Consider the following 11120-nt stretch of genomic DNA (forward strand, 5'->3'; position numbering starts at 1 on the left):
TGAGTGGAATTCACAGCCATTGCAACGCATCTTGAAATGATGTCCACTAGAGAAAAAAAACAAAAAAAACTGAATGCACTTGTTCCCACCCCCCTTTAAAAAACTGTAGTTGAGTTGGAATTTTATGGAACTGCATAGTTATTATTTGATGGTATGTTTAACCGTCACAGAAGCAGCTCCCAAAAAAGCCGAGTCCACAGAATTCCCTATATGGAGTCAGCACATACTGACGTGTAGCCATCTGTGACAAATCCAAAGTTTTGTAGAAATATACATTTACATCGGAAGCACACATACACACCCACATACAAAATAAGCTCTCAAAATGGTAATACTAAAGATAAGTTTCAAAAAGTCCAAAACAGGGAGAGGGCAGCAAGAATGAGTGTATTCTGTGATTGTGAAATTCAGGTTTTCTTCTTTTGAGCTCTCATTTCCTGTGCTTGTCCATTTTGTCAGTGGACTTGCTCCCGCTCTCCGAGGATCCCTGGGTTTCACTGCCAGAACTCAAGTACATCTTGTCCACTTGTTTGAGCGCCTCATTTAGGTAGTTCTGGAGGGAGGTCATTGCAGCGCAGATGGCTGGAGAACCAAATCCATGAGTGATGAGGCTGAAATGAGTCAGGCAGCCCTGGATTCCAGGCTCCAAGATGGGCGCCGGCCTTGAGTTTCCTAACGGTGACCGGTCCTGTGTGAGCAGGTCAGTAAATTCTTTGCAGATTTGCCTGAGGGGAGAGAAACCAAAGTCAGGATGGATGCAATAATATACTTGACCTGAAAGCCAACCCAATAGATAACACAGTGGGTGTTTCAGTAAGGTAGCTGCTCTACTGCCAAAATAACAGAGCGAAAACAGGCTTTGAAAAACTAAAAAAAAAAAAAAAAAAAAACCAAAAGGCAAAACCACAATGCTACAAGTGAATAAATGCGTGCAAATAAGATGCAAACCACAAATTAGAAATACTGACTTAGCAGCGAGGAGCATGTTCTTGCGAGAGTTGACCTCGTTGCGCTCCACATGGGGCCTGCCCAAATATTCAGCTATTGCCTTTGCAGGAAACTCAGTCTCGCATACATAACCAAAGTCTCTTGCTAAATGAACAGCTTCACCTGTAGAAACAAAAATGAAAAAATCAGTTGTTAGCTCAAACCACCAGGCACAAGACATTTCTTCTTCCAGACAACTCCCCAAAAACTACTCTGAAATCACACCATATTCTTGCACACAAAGGGAAAAGTTCATAATGTTGTTTAAAGAGTTGGATGAAAAGAAAACAATTCCCTCAAACTGCTACACTCATTCCTTCCAAAACAACTGCAGTAATTAGGGTGTCGAATTCTAAACCCGGTGGAAGTGACAACAGTGGCTCTGCTGGTCTGAGCTCAACATAATTAACATGCACTTTGGTGGCATGAGTCATGTGCTTTTTACACCTATTTAAGTTATTTTAGAAGCTATGCTCAAAGAGGACAGAGTCTATATGCAAAAACGACAGACTTCCAAATATTACTGAATTGCACCTTTTTCCTTAGTCTGTGAATGTTAAGTTGAAAGGCTTTACTCATAAGACACAAGTAATGAAAATGTGAAATATTAAATTTAATAAAATTTTCTTGTCTTTGATCAAAATGTATGAGCAGCAGTTTAAACTGGGTCAGGCTGTTGTTTTTATTTTCCTTATTTTAAATAACAAACATACAACTGCTGGCAAAGAGAAATGGAAATATGCTTATTTCATATTTGTACCCCCTGCCCCAGTGAACAGCAAATATGCGTTACCCTGTAATATATTTACAAACATATTGTAAAGATGAGTGTTTTCCACACTGAACTAAGAGTGAAAAAAAATTGTAAAAAATATATATTTTTAAACACTTTACCCAAACCAATCTAAATGTTACATCAGTGCTTATTTTTGACATTATTATTTTTCTGCTTTTGTTTACTTGTTGAAAAATAAATGAAACAAGACCTATGACGTGTAGAGAAGAAACCTTAAATGTGCAATTAGTTCTTTTTGACCACTGTGAAGAAAAAAAATGCATTGCATGCGAATCATTTCAAATGTGAAATAAAAATGAAATAAGCACTTTTATTCTTTCATGACTGATGAGTTGGGACCTACATCCAAATGTGGATTTTTTTTTTTTTTTATGTTATCTTTTTACGACTAAATTGGTGTTGTTTTTATATTACTATCTCACACTGTATGATAATATAAAAAATTTGAAATGTGACTTGTAAATGCATCAAGATCTATAATTTATCTATTCAACCTCTACATTTCAACCTGTTGGAAAGAAAGCCATCTAAACAGAATCTGTTAACCTGGAGAATGATCGCCAGTGTTAAGACCTCTTGTCTGTGGAAAACAAAGCCAGTGGAAGGAATTTATTTCCATCTTGAGGTTGCTTTGATTTGCACTGTCATAACGGGCTTATGCGGATAAATGGTAATACTGAGGGCATAAAGCACCTCAGGCTATGCTTTTTTGATAGTCTTGCACATAACTAACAGGATTCAGGCAGATGTTCAGAAGCACAAGCTTTAAGGTCAGCTGGCCCTCCTGGGGAGCTGAACACAACATAACAACGCTTAATTCAGCTTTGAAGGTCTCGAAATAAAACAGGCCTCCAGTCATTCTCCTGCACAGAATCATTAGCCTATTTATAAAAATGAATGGGAATCTAGGGAGGGAAAAAAAAATATATCCTGCTTCAGCCAGCGGCAGGTAGGCGTTTTGAAAGTGATACTGTGATCATATGTAAGTCTAACCGTATCAAGATACATCTGGCATGTACAAGGTGACAAATTTTTATCTTGCCTTTAGCTCATACCATAAAATAGTACTACACCAATATAACCTGGTCTGAGGGGATTTTGGCTGGTTTGAATAAAAAAAAAAACAAAATAGTAATAATCAGAGTATGTAATTAAAGACTTGCGATGTCTTGTTTGGGATTATGAAAACAAAATAAGTATGTTTTACTAAGCAGTAACAAACGAATATAAAAAAATACATTTTACTCTTCCAACACTAAACAGAGAAGGATTTATTTCTGAGAGACGTTTGCTTGTTAGAAGTTGTCTGTCAGTCCATTTCTTTTTGGTGGACCCAGATCGCTGTTTATAGAAGAACAGCTTAGAGAATAGAGCCTGAATGCCTCATGGACATGTTTTTTAACGGCTCAAGACAAAAGTAAAAAAAATGCCATTGGCACAGCTTTTCTTCTATTCCTATTTTGACCAACTGGAGAGGCTAATCATCCATGTAAAAAGTCACCTAATGCATACATACTGCTAGCTACTTCAACACCTTTCTCAAGAACAAAGCTGTTTGACAGGCGGCCGGAATTGTTTTATGATCGCGCTCTAATAAAAACACACTACGCTGCGGAGAATGACACTCGCACATTCCCACGCTGTTTGAGCAGCATTCCAGCAGGCGTAAGATGCAGTAGAAGTCAGAAAGGTGTGATATGGTACTGAGTGATGCGTCATACCTTCTACAAGTGAGGTAAGTAGAGTGACATTGGCCGCCTTCCTTCTTCCAGCAGGCAAATTAAGTCCAATTTTATCCAGCTTCTCTCGCAGAGAACGACCTCCATTTTTTGACTTGGCTCTGCGGGATGACATAAAAACGAACTGAGTCTAAATCCTTGAAAGCACCAACAGATTTTAAATGCACATTATTTCATTTTAAGAAAAAAATAAATAAAATCTCACCAATACTATTTGATAGTATTTTCTATTATTTTATGAGTTTTGGTGATTATTATTTCAGAAAATTGGACATGTGCATTAAAAGAAAATAACTAGTGTGTGAAATTTTAGTAATGTAGGAATATTATAGAAAAGAAGGTCTCACTCCATGTTTAATATTCTAAAATATAAAGTGCTTCTCCTAACCTTAAAGAAAAACAAAACAGATCCATCACTCAAACACGCATTTGTAGAGGCTCTCATACTCTTAACTTGCCATGGCAGAGTCAGTTTTCTGCATGGTCAGGCCGGCATCTCTCCCTCTATATTGTGGGTGAGAGATCTTTGGAGAGGCATGTGCGACTAAATCCTCCCGGCTCCCCCATCGTCTCAACGCACTCCCCACCCTTCTGTACTTACAAACCCCCTCCCTTAAGTATTTGACCTACATAAAAAGCGCTGTGTATGTCAGCATTAACAAAGGCACATGGGAAGTGGCAAACATGCACTTTGACAAAAAAAATTGCTCTGATCAGGGGTGTTAAGCACAAATGGTAACCCCCACCCCCAATTCTTCAACAGACTGTCACTACAACATATGTAACAAAAGAGCAACTGCTATAGCACAGATAAAACTATATATTATGCAAACATCAGCAAACATAAATCAAACACTTTTCAGATTAGCATGTCAGAACAAAGAATGCCTTGTAAAATACACAAAAAGACCACAAGCCAAGATGAACTTTAAAAAACAAAGTATTTTCCATGAGCCACTGAGCTTTGAGCTATGGTTAATGCTCTATTGTGTTATTAAGATTTATATCTAAGGTTTTTATAATGACTTACAGATAGAAGACATATAACATATAAGGTCGAAAGTAAAATCAGGTCAAGAAGGAAAAAAAAATGTTATATTCAATCCAGTCAAGCTGTCATGATGAATGAATTTAAGCCCCGACCTGCGTAAAACTCCTCCCAGGAGTGATGCGTTCAGGCACTCCGGGGGTGACAAACGCCTCTGGACTTCAGCCACAGTAACTTTGTACTTGGACGTGGAGCTCAACAAGGAAAGGCGGCCCGGTACGGAGCAGAACACCTCTGTGGGGTTTGATACCATGCCCAGCAGTGACTCTTTCTGGAAGGGAAGGCCCAGCGTGTTGCCTTTCGGTAGTGTGACAGGGCCTGGAGAGAAAGGGGAAAACCTACATTATGAACACAAAATAAAAGAATTGTGGTTGGGCAACAGTGATTGTTTGCATATGCCCTTTTCCAGTGTACGTACATAAGCTCTAAATCCTTCCTTGAATGTCTGTTTTTTTGCATGTAATCACAAGAAGCTGTGCGTGTGTGACTGTGTGTATGTATGATTAGGCAGCTCCGAGGAAACCAGTCTTTGGTGAATGAGTGTTTACAAGAAACATCTTCTTGAACCTTTCGAAATATTGTGTGGTTCGTGAAACACTGGATGCCTGAAGGTTAGCCCTCGTTTTAAACACCATCCACAAACAGGTATCCACAAACAAGCTGAACCTCATTTAAACCCTTACTTTGTAAAGGACCTGCTCTCTTCTAAAAGTATTTACAACTTTGTTTTTGATCACATTCAATATAGATTTTATTTTAATCAAACACAAAAGGACTGACAGTCTGCAGACAAACAAAAAAAAAAAAAGTACAGCACACTACAATACAAAATACAGCTATCTTCATCCTCACCAGCAAGAAAGCCCCCCTGATAATAAGTCCTCTGTATGCGATCAAGGTTCCTGCCACCTCGTAGTCCTAATACTGAGACAGAAATCACAGAGTCACATGGGTGTTTCACTTCTCCTCTGGGGCACATGCCTGGGAATGACATGCCATTGTTTACAAGTGGGAAAACCTAGATTGCCGATAGTGTGGCCTTCAGCATGGGAACAACATAATGACCCAAACCTGATTTCCATAAAATCATGAAGATGGGCTGCTTGATTCTGCTTCATACATAGCTTTCTGCTTGTAATCTATCTATCTATCTATCTATCTATCTAGCTATCTATCTATCTATCTATCTATCTATCTATCTATCTAAAGTTTTATTGGACCCTGTTGTCAAAGCAGCAAAAATTACAAAACACAATTCATGCCCCAAATGGATTACCAAACTGTCTTTCATGTGCAACCCAAACGCCACACCCAACCAGAAGCTGGTCCTGCAAACAGCCAAACACAACTCAAGATTCAAGACCAACTCCTAAATTCCTGAAAAGGTGATCAGAACAGATTTGCCATAAACAGCTTGAAAGATGATTCAAAGCCTTCCTCCTCTGCTCCTTACTCAACACTGCCCGGCTGCCAGATTGCTCAATTTTCCCGTCATGTCAGCTACAGCCTGGCGAATTTGAAAGCAGGGATCAGCTCCTTTCCCACTGATGAATCCATTCAAGCACCTTCACTAACAGAATAGGTGGAGGATCATGTCAAGCTTAGATGAGTGCATCTCGTGGCTACATGCGGATTATCATCGTGCAGAGCAGTAATGCAAATAAAAGACAAAAAGCTGCCTCCTTCTGTGCACTCAGTGCCCTGACATGCCATCAGAAGCATGGTATTTTTTTGGAATATAGAGTGAAAAAACACAGTTCTTGTTGTATAATTTCCCATTCCTGTTAGTAATTACAGCATTGGCTGCACAAAGACTACAAAGGCAAATGTACCCCAGGCAGCAAATTCAAACAAGAGCACTCTTTTTCTTTTTCTTTTTTTCTTTTCATTCTTTCTCTCTTTTTTTCTAAATTCTAACTTTAAAGAATTTGGGACAACTTACCTTTTTTGATGACTGTCTGATCTGGCATAATAATACTGTGGTCATCTACATGCTGATTAAAAAAACAGAAAGAGGTAGATAAGGATATTTTGTTTATGCGACATAAGTGAGTAAACTTAAGATTAATTTGACAGGGTTTAACTCTGTCACACAATCACAATTTGAGTCAAAAAATGTGAAGAAGATTATATTTAATCTGGACTGTTATAAATGTCGAAAGTATGGAAAATTACTTCAAATTGAAATTTTAGAAATTATTAATCGGTGACTTTTAAATTTCTTAGACTAATCCACAAGGTTTTTAACAATCCAAATGGGCTTAAGAATCTGCTTCGCTCAAATTCAGTAACTCCAAAATATACCGTCAAGTAACTCCATGTTACAATGCTCTTACCTGAACGTCTTCCAGTCCAGGGCCCATGTCATGAATTCCCATATTATCACCAATAACTGAAGAGTCCAGGCTGTGCGGGGGCAGCAGCTCCGGCCGCCGGAACCCCTCTCTTCTCACCCCGGACGAGCCTCCCTCGAGGCCCAAGATTTGACTCGCCAGTCCGCTCCTCCCGAGTCCGTCCTGGCCTTGCCGGCCGGGCCAGGACGGCTGCTGCTGGTTCGACGAAGGCGACTGGTGTATGGAGTTAATGTTGAACGGGTCGCTGAGATGGGAGTATGGGTCGGTGGACTGGGGGTAGGAGATGGGCTGGTACGGAGGTGGAAAGTACGGGGGCTGGAAGTCTGAACCAGCCGAGTGTGAGAGAGAAGGAGACGGGCTATAGAGGTGCTGACTGACCGCTGGCAGGTGAGGCAGCCGGGGGTTCCCATTGCTGTTGCCGTCATGCCTTTCCTTTGAGAGGGAAAAGACAAAACAGCTGAGAGAGATGGCAACTGCAGGGCAAGTGGGGATATATATCGCTTAAGGAAATTATAGGTGTCAAATACCTTATCTCTTGAAAGGTTTCCAATAAAAATAATTACCATTTGGGTGTACATTAAGACTGGTAATAGGATTCGTCTTTATCTATTTAAATAAAGGTGTATTTTAAATCACTTAACATAATAACTATAAAACAAAATATTTTATTTTATATTATTATTATTATTATTATTATTATTATTATTATTATTATTGTTATTATTATATTCTTAAAGCTTTATTCAATTTTATTGTCAATAACTGCATCAAAGTTTCAAAGTTGTACATTATTTTTGATAAGTTTTGCCCAGCATTACTGTCTAAACATACGTCCTACTTTGTTAATGTTACATACCTTTTCATGCATTCTTTCTCTTTTTTTATATTCGCACAAGGAAACAAACACCAACCCGCGCAATAATTCGTGTTGTTGAAAACCAAACTTTTCCTTCTCTTCACTCCAAGTTCGTTTTGAACGACGGTATATTACCAAAACTCACCTCGCAATCTTCTTCATATTTGACGTTGTCAGCTAGTTTCCACAACATTCTGTCCGAGATTCTCCGTTGCAAAAATAAAAAATAACGAGAAAGCAAGAAGAAGAGGAAGAAAAAGAAAACGTCGCCTTGGGTTAATCCAGGTGTGGAAAAAATGGGAGCTCCCTTGAGATCATGAACCCGATTGCTCTTCTGCTGCAGCAATCAGACAGCAAAGTTGTGAGGTGAGGGCTCAAGGGCAAACTGACCCACGGATTGACGCTCCCACAGCAGACAGGCTATGAGCCTATGAGTCTCCGTACCCACTGTGAGAGAAAGCAGTCGTCAAACAATATTTCTCACCCCCCTTTCTCTCTCCGGTCAGTACGCTCTGGAGTTGTGTTGTGAAAGTGGGGAAAACTGCTGCATAAGAAACTTGACTCCCTCTTTTGGACGAAACAGAGATGTTCAATCCTATTGGGCCGAAAAAAAATTAGCTCTGTGTTATATCTGCACAGCCACTGTGAGAGGGCGTTACCCTGTCCAAGGATGCCGATGACAGGGTGGAACAAAAAAAAAATCCTCTGATTGGCGGGAGGATGGTCCAATCAGAAACCTGTCCGTCTGTGCAGCCGTCTTGTGTCCTGTGTCGGTGTCAAAAATTGAAACACTCCCTACAAACTTTTAAATCACTCTTTGTGTGCAGCGATGGGCACAGCTTCTTACCACAAAACTAATTAGGTTTCCTCTGATTTTGGTTTTCTCTTCAAACCCAATGGGTTCCTGAACTGAAGGGCTTGTGTTTTTGAAAAGACAACCAGATGTTCTAGATTACAGTCCCTGTAAACCAACTGGGTCCGGTGTTGTGAAATAAAGCCCCTTATCATTAAAAGAAAACAGCTTATTTCACCGCTAGCTGAACATGTTTCCTATCAATAAAACTTAAAAAATGGCGTATTTAGTTTAATGTCTAGAATGATTACTGCCCGGAAACGACACAATGAGAATTTAAATCCTGTTTGGTTTTTGGGAGTTACAGAAATTAATCGAAGCCCTTTTATTTATTTATTTATTTTCGTTAAAATTCCTATTTTCAAGCCAACGAGTCCCCGTGTTATATGAGATACATTTTTTCCAACAATATTTTTGAATTATTTGATTTCATATAGTCTGCAATTATTATTATTATTATTATTATTATTATTATTATTATTATTATTATTATTATTATTATGTCGATCATTTTGATAATTACAACTTACACTTGTTTATTTTTTAGACCTAGTCATTTTCTCTTCCTTCATCAAATTAAATTTCCAAAACTCACAGCCATTATTATCTCTGATCTTGGTAGAGATTTTGCTCTTCTTTACTGGTTTTATACTGCATATTCCGAAAAGGATCCAATATATCTTTTTTTTCTTCTTCTTTTTTTGTCTCGCAGAAAATGCTGTTTTATTTTTTTTTTTCTTTTTTCTTTTTTTTTTCTATCTCTCAAGCAGCTTGAACGCCTGGCGACTCTATAAACGGGTCAATGAGGTTTTAATGTTATGGTTTTTCTCAGTGGTCGTTAAGTGGTCGTTTCAAACCACAACAAACCCCAAAGTTTAGCAGATTATTTATGTCTCAAAAAAGAAACGGAAGACATTCGAAACTCAAAGAATCCCAACTAACAAGTCTTTGTTAGTTGAGATTCATTTACAGCTTCATTTACATCTTAGAGGAGAGCTCATTTTTAAATTAAACAGTAATTTGCATGATTGATAAACTACTTGAGTTTTACGTTCGACAGTTTGATATCAGTGTCCTTCACTGTCCTTTTGTCGGGAGCAATTTATTACTTAATTTAATATAATTTGACGTCTAAGCCTACAATGGACAGTCTTTTGTCCTTTAGGGAAAGAGTCTGTGGCGTCTATCCACCCAAGCTGTGATTCTAGTGAGCATGGGAACCACTGGACGTGAGCGACAGAGGATTATCCTCTTCTTTTATTCTTTTTTTTTTTTATTTTTTCAGCGTGTTGCTTCTTGGCTTGTTGTGATGCCAAGCAGAAGCAAAATGCACGTTGATTAAATATCATCCTCTTTAGCAGGCCTGCTGAGGGAAGTTAGTCACGCTTGGCTGGACTGTATAATGCTTTGAACAATCTGAAAAGTGCAGCTTGGCATAATGATGACAGTGATATCTGACTCATTTGATGTCAGGTGTAAAGATGAACTGGATCTGTTCCCGGGTCAATTAAAAAATAACACACATGCCAATGAGCTTGTCCTGCCAGGTGATTGGATTGATTTAACTCTTAGCAACAAAATGAAAAACACATTTTGAAAAGGTGGGTAATAGCTGAAAACGGACAGGCTTTAACTTAAAAACCAAACAAGCAATTACATTTGTACCGTAGTCCATTATTATGTGGACATATTCTTTACGGTTTAACTTACAGCATGGTTATAGACATGGTTGCAACTGATTTACCCTAAATATGAATTGATAATACAAATACATTAAATTGAATCTATCCCCAAATCAACATTTTAATACAAGCGAATCAGACTCTGCATGACTCTGACTATTATTAAACCATAAGAGTTTCGGAAACTCATACAGCGCTACAAGATTACAAACCAATGACTAAAGGGAACATACAAAATAATAGGAATCCAGTCTGAACAGAAAAAGGGCAATATACACAAAACAAGTTTTGTTTGAATGAAATCAGTCGTAAGAGAAACCTAAACACAAGCACGCAGGAGGAGGAATCAACTCACCCTCCAGTCTATCCTCTCCAGCACAGACATCTGCAAAGCTCCAGTTGCGGCAATGCCTCTGAGACCCAGCGACTGACTAAAACCATAGAGTTTTACTTCACCTGATTATCGTGCAGTGCGCATGCGCCGGTGTAACCAATACACCTGAGTGGGACAAATCAAATCTCACTCATCCACGGAATCTTGAAGGTGTTTTTTTTTTCTTTTGTTTTGTTTTGTTTTGTTTTTCCTTGGCTTATGGAATAAAATATTTTTTTGAAAGTGTGAAACGAAGTCCAAGACTGAAGTAAAATTATGGTTTTGAAGATATATGCCAAGGAATGTGCGGATCTAGGAATGGGATTATAAAAATGTAAAGCGGATTTTTAAACCAGTCTCAGCATAATAAAAGGTAAAACAAAAAAAAAAAACAAAAAAAAAGTTTTACAGGTTGAGGATTAAAATAAAACG

The 11120-nt window shown here is 38.5% G+C and overlaps 1 protein-coding gene across 4 annotated transcripts; it reads right to left on the reverse strand.

The window, feature by feature from the left end:
* Positions 1 to 366: 366 nt before the first annotated feature.
* Positions 367 to 10790, reverse strand: tfap2c (transcription factor AP-2 gamma (activating enhancer binding protein 2 gamma)). 4 transcript variants are annotated; one of them, XM_016680458.1, is made up of 8 exons: positions 10671 to 10790; positions 6907 to 7356; positions 6513 to 6564; positions 5423 to 5494; positions 4666 to 4888; positions 3505 to 3623; positions 969 to 1110; positions 367 to 725 (listed from the first exon to the last, which is right to left on the reverse strand). In XM_016680458.1, exons 1-8 carry the CDS (start codon positions 10698 to 10700, stop codon positions 431 to 433), a joined length of 1383 nt encoding a protein of 460 aa, XP_016535944.1. In that variant the 5' UTR covers positions 10701 to 10790; the 3' UTR covers positions 367 to 430. The 4 variants fall into 4 exon arrangements, with proteins under 4 accessions (XP_016535944.1, XP_016535943.1, XP_007569661.1 ...); XM_016680457.1 differs by lacking the exon at positions 10671 to 10790 and adding an exon at positions 7926 to 8340; XM_007569599.2 differs by lacking the exon at positions 5423 to 5494.
* Positions 10791 to 11120: the final 330 nt, after the last annotated feature.

The sequence above is a fragment of the Poecilia formosa genome, unplaced genomic scaffold, assembly GCF_000485575.1.
Source record: "Poecilia formosa unplaced genomic scaffold, Poecilia_formosa-5.1.2 Scaffold243, whole genome shotgun sequence".
In the NCBI taxonomy this organism is placed as follows: Eukaryota; Metazoa; Chordata; class Actinopteri; order Cyprinodontiformes; family Poeciliidae; genus Poecilia; species Poecilia formosa.

What these genes read in the sequence shown, in the direction of transcription:
- tfap2c (XM_016680457.1), bottom strand. Translation starts at nt 7,973, where the DNA reads ATGTTGTGGAAACTAGCTGACAACGTCAAATATGAAGAAGATTGCGAG. An exon ending in CTGGACTGGAAGACGTTCAG is followed by an intron (nt 6,565 to 6,906) that starts GTAAGAGCATTG and finishes TTTTTTAATCAG; the next exon opens with CATGTAGATGACCACAGTAT. An exon ending in AACATGCTCCTCGCTGCTAA is followed by an intron (nt 726 to 968) that starts GTCAGTATTTCT and finishes CTCTCCCCTCAG; the next exon opens with GCAAATCTGCAAAGAATTTA.